Below are 26,499 nucleotides of genomic sequence, written 5' to 3' on the forward strand. Positions count from 1 at the left end.
ACAGCTCACAGGCAAGTGAACTGCACCAAGGGTCCCCTCAGCCCACAGGGGACTCTCATAAGGCCCTCCTTCCATGGGACATAGACCCCAGCTGCTGGGAAATGAACGGGAAGGCCTCTCCTGCAGAGCCCCTCAGCCTGTGCCTGTGCATGTCCCAGGGAGGAGGGCTTTGTCCACTCTGCGTCCTCTCACACCTCCCGACTCGCCCCTGGGCACCACCTGGAAAGCCCCCTCTGCGGAGGCTTTCACGAGCCCTCGCCACACGCAAGCAGTCTGCCTCACTGCCTCTGGCCCACCGAGCTGCCCATGATGGCTCGTCACCTGAGTATGGGTGGGGGGCGTTCTGCTTCCTGGGGGCAGGCCCACGTCCAGGTCAGTGCCTGGCAGTTGCTCCAAGGGAGGGAGCGGATGGACCAGAGCAGGCGTGGGCCCCCTCACCAGCCACCACTGGCCACAGGCCCGTAGGGGGGTGACCCCGCTTCCTAACTCCAGCCTCTTGGCAGGTAAAGCAGGCAGTGAGGAGGCTGTGTGGCTTCAGAACCCAGGAGCAGAGGGGCTCGGCCACCAGCCTGGGAGGCCGGGCCAGGTGGGGCTCCAGCCACTCCCAGCTCTTCAAAGACTGGCCCATGTGTGCCTCATCTCAGCAGGAGCCTGGTGGACCCTGCAGGTGGGGGTGGTCCCAGCACGGCTCTGGAGTGACCAGGACACTTGGCCACTGTGCTAGGCGGGGACATCGCAACTCCTCCTCATCTCACTCCAGGGGTCTCCACTCTGGGGAGGGACTCCCACCCTGACCTCAGGATTCAGCAGATGGGGAACTGGAAAGGAGACTGAGGGGGCAGAGAGGATGTCTCTGGGGTCCCTGAGTCTGTTGGCCTTGCCCCCGAGACATGACTGGTAAGTCCCCACCATGTCTCAGAGCAAGGCCCATGAGCTCCTGTGTGGCCCTCCTGCTGCCAACACCCGTCCACACCTGTGGTCATGTTGGCCTTGCTAACTCTAAAGGGCTGTGCCCTGAGGCCATTTCATGACCAGCCTTTCTGCACCAGGTGCCTTGGTATGCTGGAGATGACGAGAGAAGGCCCATCTGTAAAGACACCAAGCAGCGAGGTCTGGGCTCTCCCTTCCCCAAGACTCTCCAGGTCGATTTCCTCACACATCGCCGCAGTTAAGAGCGGCTGGTGTCAAGGGAAACGAGACCCCTTGCCTCCTCTCTGTCTCCCACTGCCCCAGCCTTGGCGCCTAGGTGGGTCCTGCCTGTTTGCTGAAGGGAGATCTTGTCACCCCAGCACCAGGGGGTGCTGGGTATCCCGAGAGGCCACTGCTGGGGCGCCCAGGTCTCAAGAGCAAAGCGCCTGGGCAGACACACTCTCCAACCCGCAGCCCCCGACGCCGGTACCTCCAGGGGCGGATCCATCCTCTTTGGTGCTTTATACTTGTACATGAAATCCAGCAGGTCCTCCTCCTCCTCGTCAGAGAACGCCAGTGGGTTGTGGGCCTGGAGGGGCTCCCAGGCCTTCACACCACCCTCGTCCACATCTCCCTCAACCACTGAATGTGCGTGTACAGTCTACACGAGGAGAGAGGGCGCAGGAGGCATCAGCGAGGAAGGGGCAGGCAGGGTAGGGTTAGGCTCCACCACACGCCAGGCCTGTTAGGACAGCTACAGCTTGGGTTTAGGAGGCACCAAGGACTTGGGGCCTCCCTGCAGGGCCAGGGCTGTGAGAGGACGATGGCAAGGCACAGGGCACAGGGCAACCCACGCTCAGCCCACACCAGCCGAGGAGGTGGGCATGCTGCGTCCCCGTGGTCCAGACCTGCGGCTGTCCCGGCTGGCCAGGGAAGGCTGTGCTCTAGACAGTACAGCTGGGTGACGCGCGGGAACCCAGCTGCCTACGTCACATGTGCAACCGTGACGGTACTGCATTGCACTTGGGTGGCCAGCTCCGCGCTCTTAGAGACAGGAGGCAGCACCCTGGAAGCCATAGTGATGACCCACACAGACCCTCACTTCCAAGGCCCCCGCCCTGGAAAGCAAAGGAGCCCAGGAAGGAGTCTGAACGTAGCCGCTTTGGAAAAACAAGACAGCAAGGGTCCTATTTCAGGTTGCCCTGAAGAACCCACAGGAGGCCCGCAGAGTCTGCCCACGCCCTGCCTTGAGATGTTAGCTGTCCCTGCCCGCCCAGCTCATCTGATGTCCACAGTCTCGGCCTCCTATGCCTCACACACTGCCTTAGCCAATCACAGAAGGCAGAGCCAGGGCCCCTTGCCTACCTCACCCATCTCGTCCAACCACCCTTCTGTCTGCAGATGGAAACCTGAGCTCCTCTTAGGACACCTGATACTGCTCCAAAAAAAAAAAAAAAAAGTTCAGCCAACAAGTCCACTGTCTCCACCAAGGCTGCAGAGGGGGCCCAGGGGCCCAGCAAAGCAACACCACCTCATCTTGGACAGCTTCTTCCGTTCTGCTGCCCTTCTCTGTGGCAGCCAGCGGGGGGCAGCACCAGAGCACGGCTGCCTTGGGGAGGGATCTGCCCAGGCTGCACCTCAGGGAGGGCCTGAGGCATCCATCTCCCAGGCGCGGTTCAGTCTGTGCCTCCCTCAGCCTGTCTACCCTGCGGTTAGGCTGTTCTCAGGTCCTTTCCCTGCCCAAGTCCAGCCAGACTCAGGACCTTAAACGCCCACGATCTCACAGGCCTCTGGGAAGACTGACCCTCCAAGGGCTTCCTGCACCACAGACCTGGAAAGCTTAGGGTCTGCACCAAGCCGTTGGTGCTACACAGCCTGGCTCTCCTGTGGGCTCCCAGCCCAGGCCAGCAACAGGGTCCTGAGGTGTGTGGCCATGCTGGTCCTCCCGCACACCCTCTGAGCACCTGCCCAGGGCTGGGTGCACAGCAGCCACATCCTCTGATGTGCTGGCCCCAAGTCAGAGCTGGCACCCATCAACTGGACACACAGGAGAAGCATGAGACATAACCCAGGACCCAAGGCCCCCAGAGCAAGGCAGGCCTGCAGAGGCCATCCCCATCCTGGGCCTGGGGCTGAGTGCAGTGGGGTCTGTGCCTCTGCACACCCACATGTGGTTCCCTCTCAGTCCTGCCCCAGGGCTTTCATTGTACTGATGCCTATGGGCACCAAGGTGGCCCAGTGTCCCCTCAAGATCCTAGGGGATCTCATAAGTCAGCCCACTCTCCTGGCCTGGACGTGCTGTGGCTGAACAAGGAACTCACACATTACCAGGATAACAATGACCACCAGAGGGGCTTCCCGCGTGCTCTCCACACTGCGCCCTTCAGCAAGGACCAAGGGTCAGAGTGAGTGACCCTCCAGGCCCTGAAGAGAGCAGGTGAACCCAGCTACTCAAGCAGGAATAGAGAGCTAGTGCCCAGCGGAGCAGAGGCTGCAGCAAGGGACACTGGTATGGGCAGTCAGGGCCGGAAGCAGCTCCCAGAAGAGAAACACCCCTGGCCACGGAGGCCCTAGCCATTGATGGCAAGAGTGTTTGTGATGTTCTTCCCCCAGGACTCCCGAGGGTGAGTGTCCTGAACCAGCCTCCGAGCCTCAGGGGGCTACTTGGTGAGTCTGAGTCTCAGCTTCCTGTCCTCCTCCTCCTTGGGGGGAAGAGGGACTTTGGCCACACTCCAGCAGGAGGGCAAGCACCTCTGACCTCCTGCTCCTCCCTGGCCTCCTGCTCCTCCCTGAACTCCTGCTCCTCCCTGACCCTCTGCCCCAGCCAGCCCTGGGCCACCCCCACAGAGCAGCAGAGCCCCCCCGGGTTAGTGAGCACCCCACACGGCACACGTTAGCCAGCAAACATGTCTGGAGAGCATGCCCAGGAGGCCGCGACACTTACATCCACGTCCGCCACCGCCGTGGGGAGAGAAGAACACAGTTAGGAGAGGCCCTGGGGCGAGAGCCACACCCACCCACCCACACACACACACACGTGAAAACACACACGTGTGCACACACACACACAGCTCCTCCTGCGTGGCCAGGAGAAAGACACTGCCCAGCGCAACTGTCTCCTCCCGCCGCTCTCCCTAGCAGATGGCAAGAGGAAGGACCCCCCTAAACCATGTGTCAGGGGTGCTCTGTGCCTGGGCTCTGGTGGCCATCCCAAGTGTAGTTCTCTGTCCATGGGGGGCAGGTGGGGCCTGTCGGCAGAGGAAGAGAAAGGGAGGCGGGCAGTGGGGAGGGAACTGGCTGCAGGGGCGGGGAGTGAACCAGGTGCACAGGCAGAAAGGACAGCACAGATCAGCGGCTGCCTCTGCCACTCCTGGGTGGCTCTCGTGGCCCCCCACGCCTATCAGCCTCCCAGCCGCCCCTCGTCCTTCTCCACTCTCCGTCCTGTGCTGGGACCTGCATTTACAGCCCTTAGGAGACTCCTGCTCTGCTCAGGGGTCCTCAGGACAACTCGTGGCCCAGGCTTCGGTCCGAGCGGCCCCCATAGGACACCAATCCAGGAGACCTGGAGGGAAGCATCCTGCGCACTGAGGCCTTCTCATGGCCCCTGCGAACCTCCCCAGTACCACCTGCTGTCACTGCAGAGGCCATCTAGCCCAACCCACCACCTAACAGCATCCTGCTTGTGCTGGCCCAGCAGCACCAGAGCCAGCGGCCAGGCAGCAGTGGGCAGTGTATGCCCGCCCCGTGTCCTCACGCAGTCGGCAGGCTGCAGGCTGGGGCCTCCCTCCTTCTGAGCCAAGCCGCATGCTCCCTGGGGAGCAGCGAGAGCCACAAGGGCTTGGACAGTCCAGCACCGTCTAGTCCCTGGTGTGTCCAGTTAAGGCCAGGCAAACAGGAGCAGGTCACGGGAGAACAACTTGGCCACCAAGCTGTCACACATAGTGAAGGCAGCAGCAGGCATCCCTGTCCAGAACTGGAGGCCTCTTCCCTCCCTGGAGTCTCCTGGCTACTCTAGTGTGTAGTGCTTCCACTAACGGCAGTCCTTGGAAACAGTAGTCCTTCGACAACCATTTCACAACAGTGCAGAGAGCGAGGAAAGCAGGGACCTTTGTCTCTATTTTAAGATGAAGAAACTAAGGTACAGAGTAGTTAGGAGATTCACAGAAAGTTGCACAGCTCGTAAGTGGCAAAGCAGGACCAGGGCTCCCTTGGCTGCACCAGGACGACACCCCTGGAACCACAGGGCTCCAGCACTGCAGAGTCTTGGCAAGTTCCTGGGCCTTACTTCCCACAGTACAGGGAGGCATGACTGTGTGGTGACTGAGCAATAACAGCACACATTTTTTAGGGGGGGCACTAGTGATTGCACCTAGGGGGTGCTCTGCCATTGAGCCACATTCCAGCCCTTTTTATTTTATTTTGAGGCAGGGTCTCACTAAGTTGCTGAGGCTGGCCTTGAACTTGCAACCCTCCTGCCTCCATCTCCCAAGTTGCTGGGGTTACAGGCGTGGCCACAGCCCCTGGCTGTGTTACTCCTTTCTTCAAGAGCTGGAGGTTAACTCTGCCCTTGATGTGGGATGGACATGGTGACTCACTTCCACCAAACAGGATGAGAACTTTGAACTGGCCACTTCAAAGACAAGGTGATGAAGGGCACTGTGGCTTCCTGCCTGCCCTCTCTCTGGGGTCACCTGCTCTGGGCCAAGTCGTCTGCCACGCTGCAAGGACATCAGCGGCCCTAGAGAGGCCATGTGGAGAGGAACTGAGGCCTCTGGCCCACAGCCACTAGAGGCCACATTGATGTGAACTTCCAGCTCCACCCCTCAGATGAGGGCGCACTGGCCGCCATCTTGACTGCAGCCCCCAAGGCATTGCACACGCCCCAAACACTACCACAGGAGTACAGTGTGTCTGCTCTGCAGGAGTGACCCTACTGGGCCCCCTGACCATGCAGCTGGGAGGGAGCCAAGGTCCCTGCTCAGGTTAGAGGCCCTCCTGAGGTGAGCCAGCAGCTGCGGGGGCTGGAGACGCTGCTTACTCACCTTTCCGGGTCCTGCAGGTGGCGCAGCAGGTGCACACTGTGGGAACGGGGGCAGCGTCAGTGAGGACCCCACCCAGGAGCCAGCCCCAGGCACAGGGAGGCCGAGAGGGTGGGGAGCGCACGGGGCTCCCAGGAAGGGGGTCTCTGCTCCAAAGCACCCGTCCCCTGGTGCCCAGAGCCGGCCTCGCGTCCTGCAGCCCTAGGGCAGGTGTGGGCAGGTTCAGGTATCCTCCAGGAAATCGCTCTAACCACCCACTCCCAGAAGCCTCTCCTCCAGACCGTCGGGTTCAGAAAGTTCTCTGGGACACCTGCCTAGACTAGTCCCTGAACCCCAAGTGCGCAGTGTCTGGCCATCTGGCCCAAGTCCTGGTTGGCTGCTGTCCCGCCTGCTCCCTGGCTGTTGGAGCACATGGTGGGTGCTTGTTAAGGACTTGCTGTGATCCAAATCCACTCTTCCGACTCCCTGTGTGCCCTTTCCTGTGGCCAGCGCTAGGCGTCCCACGCATAGTGCCCCTTCCCTCCCATCCCCTCTGCAGGGAGGGCAACCTCAGTCCCTGCCTGCCCCGTCCCTTCAAGGGCCTGAAGCTCCACACGCTGAGAAGGTGGGGTGGCTGCACTGGCAGCACCAGCCTGGGCGTGGGACACAGGGCAGCACTGTCCTTCTCCATCCCTAGTGGCAGGGCCTGTGTCCTCCTCAGATCACAGGCAGCGCCCTGCGTGCCAGGTGTGTTGGGCACCTGTGCAGGGGCACGGGCAGCCAGAGAGGGAGGCAGCCTGGGTCCCCTGCCAGGAGCCTGCAGAGCGGAGGGCCGTATAGGCGCCGTCTGCCTCCCTCCGTCACAGCTTCCTGCGCCCCTTCTCAAGACGCACAGGGCTCTTCCTCATTCCCCAGTGGTCCCATGGGTCCAGCAGAGCTCTCCCTCCTGCTGGGGCCTGGCGGCCTTCCTCCTGAGACTCACTCGCTCTCCTCCTCACTAGGCAGCAGCCCCCTGCCTGGAAGGGCGTCTTCCTGCTCAGTGTGTCCCTGCGGGCTTGCCTGTGGCAGGGCACACACTTCTGTCCTGTGTGAACCGTCACCTAAACCTCACGCTGCTCCATCCTTTCTTCACACCGCCTTGCGCGCTCAGGACCCACCCGTGCATCCCATCCGTGGCTCCAGTGTCCGCAGGACTCTGTGGGCACAGCTGCCACCTCTCCCGTGTCTCTCCAGGAGCCTTCCCAGCCTGCACCTGTCCCTGTGCCCTCCTCACAGTGCTGAGCGGCCCATCGGGATCACCTGGCCCTTTTGTAAAGGAGAAGCTGCACAATCGGCTCCTTAGAGCCCCATGGGGACTGTCCTGAGAAGCTCCGTGGCCAGGCCTGGCCCCGTAGGGACAAGTGTAGCCTCTGCTTGGTGGAGTCCTGGAGTCCAGGCCCAGCTGACAGAAGCCCGTGGCTCCCCAGCTCTGCCCTGCCCCACCCCTGTGGATCTGAGGCTGCGCAGGCTGGGCTGACTTCCTGCCCCTGCCCTGGGCCTGGGCCACCTTTCCTCGCTGAGGAGGCTTTTGTTTTAGGCCCGACAACATCTGGGAAGAGCACCACCCAGCCTCACTGTGGGTCAGCATCTCCCTTCCCTGTCCCCAAACCAGCCCAGGGGAGGGCAGCGCGGAAGTGGCTACTGCAGCACAGCGTCAGCCACCAGGGTGGCTCTGCTGCCAGACGCAGACCAACTCCCAATCCAATCATCCCCAGCCCTTGTCTACCTGGAGCTGGGCAGAGAGCATGCTCTAGACCCAGGAGACATCCTCTTTTAGACACCCAAGCCTCTCACGCAGTTCTGCTCTGAACACCCACAGGGAGTTCCAGGCAGGAGGCCCGGGTTCCGGTGCTATGCAGCTTTGGCATGGTGCATGACCCCTCTGGGCCTGCTTCCTCTACTTGACTCTATGGGGACAGGGGCTGCAGGGCCAGAGACACCACTTCCTCCCACAGCAGGACTCCAGCTCAGCTCATCCCACCAGAGATCTCCCTGCTGCCGGCAGCCCCCTTCCCTCCTGGACACTTTGGGTGTTACAAAGCGCTCTCCTGGGTGAGATAAATACCAGCATGGGTAACGGTGGTCTCTGCACGTTGGCCCCAGGCCCAGTCCTAAGCACTCCACCTGGCTGGGTCCAGAGTGGCATTCCTGTGTGTAGATGAGGAGTCCATGGTTCAGATCACGTGCCCAGAGGGTCCCTGCACTGGCTTCTGGGCCTCTTCTCTAGCTTCCTGAGGCTCAGCAGCTGATCATGGGAGAGGCGATGCCACTCCTGGGCAGTGCCTAGTGGGTCAGAAGCTGGGTGCACGGTGAAGCCTGGTGTGGTGACGACCCGAGGACACTGCCTGGTAGCCAGGAGCCTGTGCCCACCTGCAGCCCACCAAAGGTGACCCTGGTGACAGTCCTTTGCCTGGGCTCCGCCTGAAGGGTTAGACTGTGTGATCCCCAAGGCCCGTCCTGCAGGGTTCTGAGGGGCCCCTCAGGAGATAACCCTCCAGAGGTGCCCCTCACCCTGTGGCTAGGCCCTCTCCGCAGCTCTGCCCTGTTTCTAGGATTAAAATACCTCTCACCAAAAAATCCAGTCTTCCAACCCGCGGAGGAGCACAGGGGACATCCCAAGGGCACCTGGGGGCTCTTGGCTCTGACTGAGTCCCTGTTCCCAGGGCAGCACAGGGCTCATGCTCCACACCCCTGAGGCTCAGCCAGGTCTGCAGGACGGAAGCCTGCTGCAGGCTAGGCCTCAGCACACGGAGGTCTCGGGGACCGGGGGTCCCGTGGGGATGCTTAAGGCAGGACAGACACCAGGCACATGTCCTGGCCACAGACTGCACAAGAATGGCCCATTCCCACCCCTTATGCCTCAGAGGGGAGAGCTGACCCAGCACCACCCCCACACCCCACGTGGACCCTCTGCTGAGAGCCCAGGCTGCCCTCAGCTCCTGGGAACATCTGGAACACTGTGCACTCTGGCCCAGTGCTCCACCCCCGTCCATGCCCCGCTGTCCAGGAGCCTGAAGCCCACAAAGATGGGTCAGATGCCTGGGGTCCCCAACGCATGGCCCCTCTACAGAAACCCACATCTGATCTCACCCGAGACCTACGGAGACCCTGGGGGGTGGGCCAGTCCGGGGACAGGGGCCTGCAGTGAATGGGTGGCCGGGGATGAGTGGGGAGAGCAGAGAGCGAGGAAAGGAAGAGGGCTGCCGCCCAGGTGGGGTGAAGAGGAGGCACTCAGGTGCTCAAGATGGTGAGACCCTGGGAGTGTGGAGCCAGAGAGGAATAGACCAATGGGGGAGCTCCAGGGCCCCGTCCATCTCTCTGTGGCCTCGAGGCTTGGCACTACTGCCCCCCCAAAATTCCAGGGGATCAAATGGAGGCAGGACCCTCTGATGCAGGTGACCTAATTGCCCCTGAGCTGATCCCAGACCAGCTTCCAGGTGAGTGGCACTGCCTCTTGGCTGGCCTGGCCCGGTCTGATGGACACCTCTGCTGGTGGCCGGGCCAGGGGCCAGGGCCAGAGTGCACGGCCCATGGTGGACAGGCCTCTCAGAGAAGTAAGGCCATGGTAGAGGGAGAGGGGCAGTGGAGCGCACCTACCTGAGCTGCTGGCGCTCTCAGAAGCGCTCCGTGACATCTTGGGCTGGCCATGTTTGCCGCTGGCCCGCCCGGGCCCAGGTGGAGGGGGGCCGGAGGGAGCAGGGGCGCCATCTCCCCTGATGGTGCTGAGGTCCTGCATGCTGAAGCTCCGGAGTCTCTCTGACAAGGCACCCTGGCCCTGGGCACAACACAGGGGGACACACATCAGAGGCTAGACATGCCAGGCCAGGAGTCCTGACCTGAGGGCCAGCGAGGTGGGAGTCAAGGCCTAGATGGACCCTGCAGAGGGCAGTGCTGGACACAAGACGGTCAGCCCAGCTCGGCCCAGACACCCACAGAGAGCTGGGGACCCAAGCAGACCCCACGAGAGGACCACGCCTCAGGACCTGCCACCAGGGGCCACGCGGCTTCCCTGGACTCGCACAGGAAGGTCCTCATCCAGCTGCGTCTCCTTGGTTCTCAACACACAAGCATCTCATCAGAAAGCCAGACCCTGACGTGCTCAGTCCTCGGTCTTTTCAAGGGAAATAGAACAAGGTTTTTAATGTATGGTGACATTCGCCTCTTTTGTCTGTGCGGCTGTCATTGTTCATGAAGCTTGTTGTTCACGCTGTGCGTTTGCACTTCGCAAAATATCCACAAGGTGCGGCCGGGAAGGAAAATGGTCTATTTTTAAAACCCACTGATCATGATCACTTCCTTGTCTGAAGGAGCCACGGAGTGAGTCCTGGGAGGGGCATCATTATTTTAAGAAATCAGGAAAAATCATTATACTGGCTGTGTAGGAGGAGCATCTCGATGGAGAGCAAGGTGCTCCTGGTGGCACCCTAGGGCCAGCCTCACCCAGCTGGGCCTCAGCTGGGTGGGACAGGGCTGGCAGGAGACTGAGAAACGCCTGGGGTTGGGGAAGGGTGATGGGCAGCAACGCTCAGGCAAGTCAGTGAACTGAGGCAGCTCAGAAGCCCGTGCTGATGGCCTCAGGTGCCCGTGGTGGTGGGGACAGGAGAGGTAGTTTACTTGGATAATGGAGGGAAGAATGGTTCTGGAGGTCCACAGGAGGTGAGGACAGTATAGCACACAGAAATAACAGAGCCCAAATCAGCAAGAACTGGTCAGAGCTGCTTGGGCAGGACTCAGGCCTCTGTGAGTTCAATGAACAAGCCCGGGCCCACGCTGCGAGGCAGGGGCTGTCAGAGATGGGGGGAGGGCTTGCAGAGATCTTTTTCTTTTTTCCTTTTTTTGTGGGGGTAACAAGGATGCTTAACCACTGAGGTATGTCCCCCCGGCCCATTTTATTTTTATTTAGAGACAGGGTCTTGCTAAGTTGCTGAGGCTGGCTTTGAACTCTTGATCCTCCTGCCTCAGCCTCCCGAGTGACAGGGATTACAGGCCTAATATTTTTTCATGTTATTTAATAAAAAATCATAACAATATAATTAAACCAACCAAGCACACTGACTCACTGACGCCGAAGTTGCAGACAGGATAAAGAAGCCAAGGCAGGAGCATATGGAGGGCTGACAGGGGGCTAGGAGAACCATCAGGGTCAATAAAGCAGCGGTTCTTCAGAAGGTGAGATAGCAGCTCCCAACCTACCAGAGTACAAAAACTGTGTGCTGCAAACCAACAGTAACCCAAAGAAAACTCTAAATAATCAGAGACCAACAACCAGGTGCGCCAGCCCAAGCCACGCAGTGCTTGGAGAATATTACATGAACTAAGACTCTGCTCTAGATGGCAGGAGGCAGGCTCTCAGGCCCTACTTCCTGGGGCCTCATCCAAACCTCACAGCCAGCAGCCATGGTTAGCTCACTTTACCCAGAAATGTTTCTGTGACATGTGTAATGTATTTCTTTATTTTTGTGGTGCTGGGGATGGACCCCAGGGCCTCGGGCATGCTAGGCAAGCGCTGACCACTGAGCCACACCCCAGCCTGCCATTTGGAGTTTGGAAGGCTGAAATTGATTCTGGAAATGTGAGCAGATATTCGGATAATTATGCCTGAGTGCAGCCGTGTGAGGCTGACAGCAGATCCAGGCGGCTGCTCGCCGGTGCACTCTCTCCCTATTATTCACTCACACACTGAGCAGCAATTTATTGGGCACTTTCCATGGCAGCACCCTGCATCAGGTGTTAATAAGAAGGGGCAAAAAGACAGCTCAGTGTCCGACAAAGTATAAAAAGAGAAAAGTGCAAATAAGAACCCAAGTGCACATCAGAGGCCACAGGAAGAGGAGACGAGGACACAGCTGTGAGGAGGCGGGGTCCGTACTCCACTGGACTGTGGCACAAATGGTGCCTTCCGCCTCTCCACTTCAGAGCCCATCTGCAGAGGAGCTGCTGCCCAGCTGGGTGCTGGTGAGGACTCAGTGAGATGACCCCTTTAGGCACCCCTACAGAGCCCCCCACTACGTTCTGAGGCACTTAAGCTGCTGTTGAAATTGGAGAAGGAGAAGATCGTTCTGGCCCAGAAGACCAGGAGGGGCCCCAGGAACCCAAGCCCATATAAATGGCCAGGGACAGACTCCATCAGCGTGGCTGCCGGTTCTTCACATGCTCAGATCTGAGGGAAGCAGGAGTGGGCCTCACAAGTGTCCATCTGCTCTCCCAGGAGCCAGCCAGTCCAGGTCCAATGTCACCAGAATTGCAAAGACTGACGGGGCAGGGCCAAGGATACATAGGACAGGAGTAGCTCTCTATCCACCCTGTCCCCTGAGGAAATCAGAAGGCTCCTGAAAACGAGTTAGCACTGTGTCCCAATTTCATGGGCAACAGTTGCCTTCTTAGATGGTAGTTAAGATGGCAGCGTGCCAGAAGCCACAGTCCTTAGACACGATGGACTCTGGCTGCACAGGGCAGAGCCACCTTGGCTAACGGTTGCGCTCAGGGCTGCTCTTACTGCAGCCGGGCGCTTCGTCTGGCCAAATGCCGGTCACTTAACTCCAGCACGGTTAGTTGCTGTGCTTCCCCTCCAGCTTGGCTACTGCAGACTTGGACCCCTACTCTGCTTGATGGACACCAGGGTCTGGGAGCTGAACAGATGTCCGTGTCACCATTCATTGAGCTGCTGCCTGAGTACAGTGCAGTAGGAGACCCCACCCCATTGGATGCATCTGCAGGTCCCAGACAGCATCCTGTGAGGGGGGGGGTCTTGGGTGTGGCCACAGGAGTGCATGAGAGTGTCAGGGGGTGCAGAGTGAGAGGCCAGGAGTCCTGGGGTCCTGCCCTTGAACTGGCCTTGGAGGGCTTGGCTAGGTGAAGATGTGGACCAGGCGGAAAGAGAAGCATTTCTCAGCCTGGGTCACCCCTGAGCAGCACCCTCCACCCACCACAGTGGGGGTCTGTGCAGTTTTGTGTGCTACAGGGTGGAGGCCACGCAAACATCTGACCAAGGAGGCGTGCTTCCCAGGCCTCCGGGCAGGCGGCTGGGAGGAGTGGGCCTCACTCTTCACCACACCCCCTCTTGTCCCTGAAGAATTTGAGAACGTGTGTTCCCTTTAAGGAAGCAGTATGGTTCACCCGTCAGTCCTCAAGGCCATTCTGGGGTCCCCATCTCATGAGCACAGGCTTTGTGTGACCCTCACATATGCCCCTATACCAGACACTGGCAGGGAGGGTTGGAAACAGCAAAGGAAACAGTTAAAACAGAACCGAGAGGGAGGACATGGGGTTTCCACCAGGGACCAACTGCCCCCCTCCAGGAGGCGCTCGTCCCGGGGAACCACGAGCCACAGGAGAGGCACCACACAGCATCGGCCTATCCACACCACGCGGAATCTAATGCTATACGGGCACAGTGACGGTAATGGCAACCGGTTTAGTGGTCAGCAGTTGGCAGCAGCCACTAGTAAGACCAGGTCCCTCCCGCAGCTGGACAGGTTAGTACTCCCCCCACTGGCGCCCGCGCTGACAGTGAGGCCTGCTCTGCACACGCCCCCCAGAGCCAGGCAGGAGCCCCCTCATGCTGCACAGAGGCCAGCCTTGCTCATGAGGAAGATGGGACCCACCAGCCCGGGAGGGAGTCAGGCGCCCACCACGGCAGCCCCGGCAAGTCCAGGCAGCAAGGGAGGAAACCCTGGAGGTTACGCAGGCGTTAGACACTACCTAATGACACACCGGCAGGCACCGGAGGACCACAGGTTCACAAGCACCGCACACATGGGGCAGGAGGCCACCGCCGCTGAGCCAGACCAGGGCCACAGGGACAGCTGGGCCTCAGCCACAACTGGGTCAGCTTGGGGTTAGTCACACCTCTCCACAGGGTTACCTGCCCTTCCCTGTGGTCCAGAGAGGAGGCAAAGTGAAAGAGTCGAGCCACCTGATGAAGGGGAAGAGGGGACACAAATGAAGAGGCAGCCCTAGCCGTGGGCACAGATGACACATGGAGTGGCCAGAGCCACGTCCGCCTCCTGCCCTCCTTCCCGGCTCCCTGGTCAGTGCTCAGCCTGCTGGGGTTCCAGAGCTGCTCCCTAGATCCCTGGTCACCCTCAGCCCCCATGGGATGCCCAGGGCTGGTCACCCTCTCAGCCCCCCTGGGACACCCAGGGTTGGTCACTGTCTCCCTGGTCACTCTCTTAGCCCCTGCTGGGATGCCCAGGGCTGGTCACTGGCTCCCCGGTCACTCTCTCAGCCACACTGGGATGCCCAGGGCTGTCACTGGCTCCCCGGTCACTCTCTCAGCCCCCCTGGGACACCCAGGATTGGTCATTGGCTCCCCGTCACTGGCTCAGCCCTGCTGGGATGCCAGGGCTGTGGTGTCCTGCATAGGGGTGGGGTGGGGGCCATGGGGTCTGCCCAAGGAGGTCAGCTCTAGCTAGGTGTGGGCCAGGAATAAGGACAGCAATACATGACGGGCGGTGGGGGGAGGTCACACTGCTGGCTGGACACTGGGCCATCAGTGGAGGCCTCTGCACAGGTGGATGGGCAGGGCCAGGGTGTGAGCGTGGGAAGCCCAAGACACCTTCAGAACACTGTGTGGCCCTACCTGGAAGAGGAGGCCCTGGTGCGGGTCACGGGATAGGAATGGAAAACCGGGCTTCGGTGGCAAGGTGTGTTCTTTGACCAGAACCTGAACACATCCCTGGCGGGGGCGGGGAGGTAAGCAATGGGTGGGTATTGAAAGCAGATGTTAGAACAGTCAAAACCTTCTGGACACTTAAGGCCGCACACACGGAGGACTGGCCCAAGGGCTTCCTCCTCTTTCCCCTCAGTTTGCAGCTGGCACGTGGACATGGGGAAGAAGGACTGGATTTCCCGGGCTCCCTCTGGGAGGTGCCCTTGGTGACAGACAGCAGGCAAACCAAACCCTCAAGGCTGGTGGGGCAGTGGGAGTGGGGTGCCCACAGAGCCCCAGAGAGGGAGAAGCAGGGAGTCAGGGCAGCACTAAGGGCCAGGGTCTACTGCTCGTGCCCAGTGATGGGCAGTAACGGTGTCAAGACCACCTGGAGGGACCTGCACACATGATTGTCAAGATGGGCATCTGGCTGGATGCTCTACCTGGCCCAGCCGCCCTAGAGCAAAGGCCCAGGGGGTTAGTGAGTGGACAGTGAGAAGGGAGAGAGGACAGGACAGACATCCACAGGACAAAACATCCATCCCTAGTGGAAAGTGCAGCTGTGGTCATGCGTGTTCCAACGTCTTTCCACAGGAGAGAGCTTCACGGAAACGGAAGCATCTTATGGAAACACAGCATGGGGTCCAGGTTCTTTAACTCGCATCTAAATGCTGCCATGCTTGCCTCGGGTCGGGAGCCTGTGTGGCGGCCCTGGCTGGCAGCCCTGGCTGGTGGCCCTGGCTGGCAGCCCTGGGGTACAATGTACCCTCCGAGCTCCTTAGGGGTTTGACAGAGGATGGTCAGAGGCTGGAGTCCACCCTGCAGAGCCTGGCTGTGGCCGACTCTGAGACCCTCACTGGCGGGTGGTGGTCCCTCGGCTCTGCTCAGGTGGGTGGGGTGGTGCATGGGACCCGGGCTGGGAACTTCAGCAGGTAGAGCTGGGAGATCCTGCCGAGGCGCCCAGCTCTGCTGCTTCCCTAAGCAGAGGCTGTGGCCCTGGCGGCTGAGGCCCTTCCTGAACAGCAGCACCCCTTTGCCTTCCTTCTCCATGGGCAGATGGCAGGTATCCCCAGGGACCCTCCACCTGGAGCAGTCGAGCTGAAGGAGGAAGCCCTGATAGGGAAAGCCCAGCCAGGAGGCCAGGGCACGTGGGAGGGGACCAGAGTGGAAATGGCCTCCCCGCCCAAGTCTGTGCTGCAGCTGCCTAGGGCCAGTGCCTATCTGGTGTCATTCTGTTCCACGGTGAAGAGGTCGTGACCAGTCTGGGAGGGCCACCTCACCCAGGAGCAGGAGCCTGACAGGTGGCCCTTCTGCAGCACTGGCCATGAGCCCTGCCCTCAGGAGGTTGCTGTGCACTGGCTCAGAACTGCTCCACCGTAGGTACCACGCCATCCCCGTGGCAGAGTAGAGGCTCACGGGACACCACAGGAGGAGGGGTGGCCCCTTCCCGGGGTCTGCTGTCCCCGAAGCCCACCCTTGGGAGGCAGCTAAGAACACACAAGACTCTCCATTCCCTCAGCACTCACTGAGCACCTCTCAGGGACGTGGGCAGGACAAAACGTAAGTGACCACAATAGAAGAGGACCAGGGTGTGAGAGCCCAGCTCCACCTGGGAGCACAGGAGGCTCTAGCAGGCAGACAGGACCTTGAGGCGTGGGCAGGATTTCAGAGAAGCAGAAGGAGGAACGTGGCAAAGGCAGGCAGGAGAGCGGCTCTATGCGTAGTGAAAGTGGCGATTCCGAGAACAGGGGCTGGTGCTGTGGGAAAGTACCAAGGGCTGCAAAGGAAGGAGAGCCAGGCCCGATGCTGGGAGCAGTCGGACGGCAGGCCTCAGGCAGGAAGTGGGAAGGGCAGGGACTCTGAGTGGCTGCAGCACCTGTCCAAGCCGAGGGAGGAGGGGGAGGAGAGGGAAGTCCAATGGCCAGGACCTGAAGGTCAAGTGGGGAAGGGTGGCGCCTCTAGAATGGCCAAGACCTGGAGCCTCGGGTCCTGAGAGATGGTGACTGCGTGGTCATCAGAAAGACAGGCCCAGGGCAGGGCAGACTTGGGACTAGGGAGTGTCCACTAAGGGTGCCGAGGCCCAAGCCTCAGGCAGAGAAGCAGGTAGGGGAGCCGGGTGTTTTATGGCTGCTGAAGGGACAAGCATGAGATGTATCAGAGGGGGAGGAGCGGGCCAGGGGCAGAGAGCCCACCATGCAGGGGAGGCGCCAGGGAGGAGCAGGCATGTGTGGAGGGCAGAGGGTTCCAAGCCCCACAGCCAAGAGGCCATGTGGCTATCCCCTGGTGAGAGCCTTAGGTTGTCTTCTGGACCTTGTGGGTTGGGCCAGCCTCTTCCCCAATGCTCTCAGCAGGCTAACCCTCCAGGCTGACAGAACAGAGGGGCTGTCCATTGGGCCATAGCTCCTGCCCCCGGCCTCCTGCTTGGCTGGCTGCAAGGCCAGGTCTTCCAGGTTGGGAGCGAGCGGCAGCGGGAAGAGCCTCCTGGGTCCCACGGAGACTAGCTCTGAGGTGAGAAGCTGGGTGTGAGCGCAGCGGGGGCTGGAGGGCAGGCAGCCCCTCCAAGTGTCTTCTGCAGGTTGTCCACACCTCTCAGAGCATGCTGGTGTTTACAGCTGGTTGCCATGGTGAGTCCTAAATATTAACCCATGTCCCACAGTCCTCGCTCGAACAAGAAGGGTTATCGCAATGTGGGCTGGCACAGCCGCCGGGGAGCTTTCCCCTGAGGGAGAGGCAGACAGGAGCCCAGACCCACAGATCCAGCAGTCTCAGGGGGGCACAGAAAGGGCACAGGCACCTGGAGAGGCACAGCCCTTGCTTTCTCTCCCTCCTTGGAAATGACTCGTAAGCGAGGCTGAGGCGGGGGAGTAAAATCAGTGCCTGCCCTCTGGTGAGCTGTGGACAGGTGGCTCTTTGCTAGAGAGAAAACAAAGGCAAGGAATCAACTGGTCAGCCAGGAGCCCAAATCACAGGGCACGTGCTTCTGGACTGACTCCGATCCCAAGAATAAAGTCTGCTTGTGGCTCAAAAGCAGCACTTCACTCAGCTAGAGGTTTAGATAAAGCACTGGTGGATAAGAGGTGGGGGCAGGAGGGAGGCAAGGAGGGGACTTTTTTTTTTCTATTTATGTTAAACTATTCTATAACTATTTTAAAACTTTTTTTTATTATTATTATAGTCCCTCATGGACAGCATGGCTTTGTTTATTTTTATGTGGTGCTAAGGATGGAAACCAGGGCCTCACGCATGCCAGGCAAGTGCTCTGCCACGGAGCCACAGACTCAGCCTGATTCTGTAACTATCTTTTATGGCAAATTGAGAATTTTTTTTTTTTTTTTAGAAGAAAACACGATCCTTCATCTCCTGGTGGTTCTGGCCTGGCTGTTTAGATGCTTGGTCACCCCCTGGTGGCTGCTGGCCATAATTGCAGGCAAAGCGCCTGAGCTTGGGGAGCAGGTCTGAAGAGTGGAGCCACATTGGGTGGACCTGGGAGGCGGAGGGCCACAGCATGGGAGCCGCTACAGCTGAGCTTCTCCATTTTCCCGGAAAACCTTATAAAGAGAGGCCCAAGAGCTCAATGGGTAAGGGTTGGGGGTGTCCTACCAAAGCCAAAGCAGCTACAGGTCCAGGGTGGAAACAAGATGGAGGAGAACCCAAGAGTGTTAACAGAGGGCTGGGGCAGGCCTGCCCAGTGGAATTTCCTTCAGCCATAGAAATGTGATACGCTGTGCCAGCCAGCATGGCTACTGAGGACTCCGGACGGGGGCAGTGTGACTGAGGAATCAAATTTTAGGGTTAGTTTAATTACTTTCAATTTAAATAGCCAGATGTGGCATGTGGCTGTCGTATTGGACACAGCAGGAAGGAAGGGATCAAAGAAGTGTATGTTCAGAGCCCTCGACCAGGTGTGATGGGGTAGGCAGCTAGGCATCATCCTGTTGCTATTCACGTTCTAAGCAGGGAGCAAAGAGGAACGCAGAGCCCCTCACCTCGAGACACTGTCGTTCCATAGGAGGGAACTACGGGACTCCTGGGGGTTGGGGACCCCACACCTGGACACCCACTGTGGGAGAAGAGTCCCTGATTGAGAGGATGCGGGTCTTTCTGGGCAGCGCTCTCAGTGGGCAACTATAATGGTTGGTGTTGTCAGTACTGCTCTAGGGTCAGGGTCTTCAGGGGCTAAACAACGTCGCCTTTCGAGTTTCACATCAAAGCAAGGTTGGCTCACCAGGTCTGACAGCAAGTGGGTGGAAGGGACTAGTGTGCCGTTCAGATTTCAAGGGGCCTAAGGTGGCCTGAGAACCCACAGTTGTGCAACTTGTTCCATTAGTTCTCCCAGGGTCTCCCTTTCTTGTGAGAATGTGTTTTGCTGAACAAATAAATTTAGAAAACATTATTTTTAAGGGTCTTTTTAGTTGTAGATGGACAAAATGCCTTTATTTTATTTATTTGTTTTTATGTGGTGCTGAGGATCAAGCCCAGTGCCTCACATGTGTGAGGCAAGCACTCTACCCAGCCCCCTAGAAAGTGTTATTTTTTAAAAAGAGATGTTCAATTCTAGTCCTGAAAAGTCCTGGGACTCAGTTTTTCCCCTGGTGTTGTCAGGGGCCAGGAGCAAAACCAGCCAAGCAGCAGAGGACACCTGGACAGAGGTGCATCCCCCGGGATAGGGATGCAGACCCGCAGGAGGGGTCAGCAGTCCTGGGGGATCCCTGTGTCTAGTTGTTTCATTTTAGTTTTTTCAGTTCTAAGATATATTAGCATTAATAAGAATCTATATTTGCATGATGATGAATTTGCAAGATCTCCTGATCTTTCCTTAGGCTTCATAGCATCCTCCTGGGAGCTGTGGCAGGATGGAAAGGGAGAGGGGAGAGACTGGACGCCTCACCTGGCCAGCATCTGCAGTCCTCAGCACAGTCACGCTGTGCAGGGACAGGTCAGTCAGTGAGGACACATGCTGACGGTACCTATGGCTCACAGCAGGCTCACAGGCCAGGTATGTGCACTGAGCCTGCGCCTTCTGATGAACCTCTGAGTGTCCCCATAGTCAGCTGACACGTGGTGTCCCCAAAGTTAGCTGGCACGTGCGCACGTTCCTCAACTGCCATTAAGTTTTGGGGAAACACACACGCGTGCGCGCACACACACGCACAACTGCCCTCACTCCTCATGCTTCAAGGAGTTAAGTCTGAGTCCCAGGAAAGGTGCAGAGTGAGCTGTTTCACCCTAGTCACCTGAACTCCTGGCTCTGCAACCTGTGCAGGGCCAGCCCCTTAAAAATCACCTGGGGAACTTGTTAAAATAGAGACACACCTGAGCACGGCCTGAGAGTCTCATTCAGCGCATCTGAGAATCTACTACAAAATAAAACAAAGCTTCGAGGTGATTTGGACATGAACGCCAGGTTTGGACTGGCTGGTGAGTCACCGACCTCTGACCCTGCCTGGCATGATCCACTGTTGTTATGGAAGCCACCGATGGGCACCCCAGCCGCCATGAGTTTTGGATTTGACTACTTTGTTTTTTTTTTTTTTTTTAAGTACACATCTGTTTCAAAAGTAGAGGGCCTTGTTTTTGGAAGACAGACATTTTCTTCTCTGCAGATATTCACATGTAGAGAAGGGGTGAAGCTCCCACAGAGCAGAGCACACTCTCCTCTGAACCAGACTCCTCTGCGTCAGTCCACCTGGAAGGAGACAGAGGGGTTCTCTCCAGAGCTGAGTCCCAGATGAGCCGTTGGAGGTGCTTGGCTGGGGAAGTTGTGGGCCCTGCTGGTCCACCTGGAAGGAGCCAGAGGGGTTCTCTCCAGAGCTCAGTCCCAGATGAGCTGTTGGAGGTGCCTGGCTGGGGAAGCTGTGGGCCCTGAACCCCCCTGGTGGTCTGGGGACAGCAGTACCCATCCAGGGTGGCACAAGGCTCTGGCAACTCCGGCTTGAGGCAGACCTGAAAGGACAGTCCTGTGGAAGTCACCAGCAGGAAAGAACCTACATACATTAAGCTAGGTGGCCAGTGACCTACAACGCCCCCACACTGCGCCACATTCACACTCTGAACTGAGCACAGCCATGCCCGTCTTCCTTCCGAGAGACCAGAAGAGGTGAGAGGAGGACCAGGAGGGGCTTTGTGGCTTCCCGGTGCAAAGCCATCCTAATGTGTTGAGAATGTAACGATTCCTTGAAGTTCTCTTTTCTTTCGACGCCGGCTGCACTGGGGATCCAGGGCCTTCCTGGGTCCTGACGGATCTCCTTGGGACACCGCCCAGAACTCCCCTTGCAAAGCCACTCATGGGCTCTTTCACCGTGTTGGCAGTGTGGGCAGCTTTAACAGGAGGGCGGGCAGGGCCCTGTGGGGACCGGCTGTGTGCCGTAGATGCCTCCCTGCGGTCTGTGTCACAGAAGGAGCCGGTCACGTGTGGACGGCCACCCTGCGGTTCTCCTCCCAGCCTGCCTGCAGCGCTCCTTGGCCTCAGGCAGAGGTGCTTTTAAAGAGCCACAGCCTCTGCGCCCAGTCCCATGAACCTGCCAGTGCTTCTGCCTGGCACGGGGCATGGCCAGCTTAGCCTCAGACCTGCCCGCATTCTCACCACCCTCCTGCCCGCACTCGGCACCTCATCCTGCCGTGCACCCATGGAGCATAGTCTCCACCCTCCCACAGCTGCACACCCGTCCCCAGCCCTGCCACCCCATGGGAGACCAGAGCACCCCTCTGCTAAGACAGCCACCTCCTGTCCACGCATCTCCCCCAACACACAGCAGCTGTTTCTCCCGCTGCCAGCTGACGGCAGACCTCGAGCCCCCACCTGGGCTCCCGGGAAGGGGCTGTCACCCGGAGACGCTGGGGCCACATGCCAAATTTACTCCTAGAGGACATATTGGGTGGATTAATTGTTCAGGTCTGAGGACATGAAGAGCAGCTGACACAATGACCAAGAGGAATGACAGTGAAGGAGAGAAGGAGCCAGGAAGGGGCAGAGAGGGCTCTTGATGAGGGCGGGGGGGGGGGGAAGGGGGGCACGTGGGTGACATCGCCGTCCCATGGATGGGCTCCTCCAGGCATTCTTCCTTGCCAGGCTCGCCCGTCCCCCTCACGTGGGGACCCGCAGCTCACCCTGGGCCCTGGGCTCCTTCTCCTGCATTTGCTGGGCCACAGGAGCGGGGAGACCGCCCCTTGCTCAGGTGGTCTGTGAAGCCGTCCACTGGAGTCCAGGTGGCACCCTGTGCACCCTGGAGCTGAAGGACGTGCCCTCCTGTCTGCCCCCCAGGCCTCCCCAGCTCCCAGCAGGTGAGGGCCCTTACCCCGGGGCAGGCTGGGACCTCAGGGCTCAGGGCATGGTCCAAGTCCTGTGGACATGGGTGGTGGGTATGAAAGATGGCGGGATTCACCCGTCAGATTCTCAAAGGACCCCAGAAGGACAAGGAGCCCTGACACCCTGAGCCTGCCCCACCTGGCACCTGTTTGGAGCAGGGCGGGCTGGGGCCCAGGTGGCGGGCAGCATGGTACCTTGGAAGCAGCCATGACAGCGGCTGTGGCTGCCACGTTCAAGCCGCGCTTCCCGAAGTGCACGAGGGCATCGTAGCTCTTGTCTTTCGCCTGGACCAGGCAGTCATCAATTTCCTGTCAGAGGGAAGACGGGTGCGCTGAGCAGGCAGCTGCGGCCACCTCCTGCCCTCCCAGCTCCCAGGCTGGCAGCTCCCCGTGGGATTCTCACTGGCCCAAGAGCCACCGGTACCGCTGTGGGCTGTGCAGACCACAGGGACACGGGCGAGGGGCGGGGAGTGGGCAGAGACCAGCCCAGGGCTGGCCCAGCAGGGCCCGGGATTGTGAAGTCCCTGCCTCCTGGACGCGGCTGCTCCAGAAGCCACGGCCAGAAGCTGGGGCAGACTCCCACCCCACCCTGCAGACCATGGCTGCAAGGCCGCCACAGTCTCCTGGGGAAAGGGGACAATCATGACACGGAACCCGTGGCTCAATAGGCCTGGCCGAGATCATTCCGTAAGCACCACATGGAGCTGGATTTGTAGGTGGAAATGTGGTCTGCTGACCCCTGCAGGTGGCCCTGGGGTCCTGCTGTTCTGTTGAGGTCTATGAGCCAGCGTGGCCGAGTGTGTGGGGACAGGAGGGTTAGGATGAAGAAGGAAACGGGTGCTACTTATTGACCAGGGTGACTGTTTCACAGATTCCAGAGCAAAAGCAGAACCAGGAAGGCACTGGTGCCCTTCAACAAGGCAAAGGTGAGGTACCGGCTGAGGTCTCCTCCACACAAAGCCAAGGGCGGCACTGGTTTCTTGGCTGGTTTTGGGTTGCTTGAGGCTCAGGAGCTCATCTCAGAGCTCAGCCAGATGATGACACCTGGCCTCAGGCTGGCTCAAAGCCCAGCATGCAGTGTTTCTGTGCTCAGAGGGAGTGGGCTCCCAGGAAGTCCCGCGGCCCCACCTTGCCATCCCCCAGAAGTGACTCAGCACCTCTTGAGAGGCAGGGCCCTGCACTTGGAAATCAGGCTGCAGGGGAGGCCCAACGCTGGGGGAGGGGGAGGACGAGCAGGACTAGAGGCCAGGTCCAGATGGATCCACTCCCCTAATCCCCCTTAGGGGACTGAGGAACAGTGCTCCACTCCTACAGAGCTTCCAGAAACTTCCACAGCAGCCTGTTCAGCCACTGCCTGGCCTCCGCTCAGAGTTCCCCAGGAGGGAGCACAGGGCTCTCCACCTCCAGAGGCTGTGGGGAGCAGCTCCCAGCCACCCACGGGGCTCCTATTGTATTTTTGTGGTCCTGAAAATTGAACCAGCAGGGGTCACATCCCCAGCCCTTTTTACTTTTTATTTTGAGGCAGGGTTTCCCTAAGTTGCTGAAGCTGGCCTTGAGCTTGCAACCCTCCTGCCTCAGCCTCCCAAGTTGCTAGGATTACAGATGTGTGCCATGGAGCCTGTTCTATTAGAAAATAATAAAACCAATGAATTACACAATATTGGACTCCTTTGGCCCGATAATCCTGCCCTTGGGATCTTACTCCAAGATGGAGAAGGAACCACACTGTGCACCTGGTGATGTCCACTGCAGAATCACTTTCCCCAGGAAAAGATGAGACGGTGTGGGCAGTGGTAAGGGACAGTCCCACTATGGCGGGCACTGTTGAGACTACGTGGACGTGTATCATGTGCAAACACATCAGAGACCTCAGAACATAAATACTGCTACTCATGTCAAGGGGTTTGATTTTGCTTGGAGGCTGGGCCTCAAGCTCCTGGGCTCAGGAACCTCCTGCCTCTGTCTCCCACGTGTGGGTGGCACACACACACCCCCTACTCCCAGCTTGTGTTTTAAAAGTCTTTTCAAAAAGGATTCCACGTAAAATTGTAAATAGTTACATTAAAATCCCATCTGCAGAAGGAGAGGGCCAACCACGGCCAAGGCGAGGGGCTTCAACTGGGGGCAGTGAACTGCAATGGATGTTTTACTTTTCATTTTAATTGATGGAAATGTTACAATCCATAATGATAAATAACATCTGTATAGTATTTCACCACTACTCCTAACATGTCCAAAATCATACTTGAAAAAAAAAAAGAAATCAGCCGGGCGCAGTGGCGCAGGCCTGTGACCCCAGCGACTCGGAGCCCGGGGCCTCTTCCTGGTTTCAGAAGCGCCTCCCCCTTCGCAGGATAGCCTTGCCTCCTGCCTGTCGGCTCTCAGGGCTTCTGACCAGTCCTTAGGTGTTCCACCTCCAGGGGCCACCTGGCTCCCTTCTCTTGTCCTGGATCTGAGAGCAAAGGCTCGCAGCCTTCCCCACTCATATGACACTGCCTGCGAGTCTGCTTAGATGGCCTTTGTCATGATGAAGTTTTTACCATGAAGGTATGTGGGATCTTGTCAAACGCTTCTTCCTGTACCTGTTGAGATGATCATATAGCTTCTATCCTTCATTTTGTTGCTCACAAAAGCTAAGCTATGGAACAAACCTCATCTAGGAAAAATCAATAAAGAGAATGTGGTACACATACACAATGGAATATTATTCAGCCTTAAAAAAAAAATGTGTTGCAGCTAAGTGGAGGAACTGGAGGATGGTGTGTTACGTGAACTAAGTCAGACACAGGAAGACAAGCACCTCATGTTCTGCCTCATAGGTGGCTGCTGAACACAGCCATCTGAATGTAGGATAGAGACCGGGGTGGAGGCAAGTGGGAAGCTGGGTTCAGATGCATAGGTAGGAGTAAATGCTATTGTTCTGTGGCAGGTGGGGCGACTGCAGTTCACAATGGCCCTGGTATATTTTAGGAAGAGCCAGGAGAGGAGCTGAAAGGCTCAGAGGCTGAGTAATGCTCAGGGGGTAGAAACGCTCACCACCCTGGCTGATCATTGCACACTGCATCCAGGTGTTGAGTTCTACGCTGTCTCCCACTCGTGGCACAATTAAGTAATAATAATAAGTAAACAATTTAAAAAAAAACAAAGTGTTACAGAAACAATTTAAAAAGGGATTAGTAGGAACAGCTTATCGGGCTCCAGGAACCCAGCAAAGGGGCTCCTGCAACCTGGTGCTCTGCCCCTCGAACTGGCCCTGTCCTCGTCCTCCGCTCCCGGGACGCACATTACCTTCTCTTTCGAGGACAGCGTGGGGTGCACGAACTTCCTGTACAGGAGGCTGGAGCCTTTTGTGTAGGGGGACAGCAGCCAGGCCACAAACGCGATTTTCAGTTCATAGTAGAATGGGAACCTGGGGAGACGAGAAGACGCGCCTCCATTAGGCTCCCAGCAACTCCAGGCTGGGCACATGGACACCTCAGCCCGCATGGGGAGGCCAGTCCCAGCTCCTCCTCTGCCCACGAAAGGCCTGCGCACATGCACCCATGGCTCAGTCTCTTGGGTCATGAGCCCTCCATGGGCTGCATGTGGGTCACCGCACATCGAGCCTAGTGGATAGGAACATCTGGTGTCTGGGAATGACCAGTGGACATTCTCTCTCGTCAATTGCCCAGGGACAGTGTGAATTTCTATTCTGCTCTGCGGGGGCCCACACAGCACCTGAGACGGGTGTGACCTGCTGAGATGCCAATCAACCTGCTGACTGACATCACGAAGCAAGACTCGCCTTTGGAACCTTGCCCCTGCCCTTGATGTCCCCCTTAAATAACCCTCCAGAGCCATCTTTCCTTGGTCTCGTTCCAGCACCCACAGGGACTGGATGTATAGGGCTCTGCTTTCATAAATGTATTTCTGACTCTTTGTATTTTGTTCTTCACTAATTATTTTAGACTTCTAGTTTCCAGGTGGTTTACGCCCTCCTCCTGTTCTAGGGATCTTTGAGCATAACTGACGTCTTCCTTCCTGACAGTCATCTCCATGTCTCTGCGGCACACCACACCTGATTAGAACAAAACATGATGCTATGTTGGGGTCACCTGTTACAGTCTGAGGGGTCAGAAAGGTAAGTCCTCCCCAGGTACCTGCTCAGGTAGGGGAGCCCCCATGAGCCACACCCCACCCCTTATTTTATTTTGAGACAGGGCCTCACTAAGTTGCTGAGACTGGCCTTGAACTTGCAATCCTCCTGCCTCAGCCTCCCGGGATGCTGGGATTATAGGTGTGCACCACCAAAAAGGAACAATTCCTAACAAGTCGCTTTAGGCTCTGCTCACACAGAATACCCACCCCAATCTGCAGCTCCGCCTTCTCTTCCTTTCCTCACCAAGGTCCCGACCCCTCTGCTTTCTATAAGGTCTTCCAGAATATTCCCTCAGCAACGAGGGGGCACTTTCCTGGCAGGATTGTTTCATGTTTCTCGCCCAGAAAAGGGAGGCTTTGAAAGAACAGCGTGACCACCTCCCTCATGACCACCTCCCCCCGACCCCCCCACCTCCCCCTGACCACCTCCCCAGGAGTGCC

The 26,499-nt window shown here is 58.4% G+C and overlaps 1 protein-coding gene across 1 annotated transcript in view; it reads right to left on the minus strand.

Moving 5' to 3' along the window:
• The window catches only part of Reep1 (receptor accessory protein 1), an 81,105-nt gene that overhangs the window by 3,000 nt on the left and 51,606 nt on the right, over positions 1–26,499 (minus strand). The window contains exons 4-8 of the mRNA XM_048787804.1: positions 25,210–25,330; positions 22,117–22,230; positions 9,564–9,741; positions 5,952–5,987; positions 1,400–1,551 (exon numbers count right to left, since the gene is read on the minus strand). Of these exons, the coding sequence (XP_048643761.1) occupies positions 1,400–1,551; positions 5,952–5,987; positions 9,564–9,741; positions 22,117–22,230; positions 25,210–25,330 (601 nt within the window). The remainder of the gene's footprint in view (positions 1–1,399; positions 1,552–5,951; positions 5,988–9,563; positions 9,742–22,116; positions 22,231–25,209; positions 25,331–26,499) is intronic.

This window comes from Marmota marmota, unplaced genomic scaffold, assembly GCF_001458135.2.
Source record: "Marmota marmota marmota unplaced genomic scaffold, marMar, whole genome shotgun sequence".
In the NCBI taxonomy this organism is placed as follows: Eukaryota; Metazoa; Chordata; class Mammalia; order Rodentia; family Sciuridae; genus Marmota; species Marmota marmota.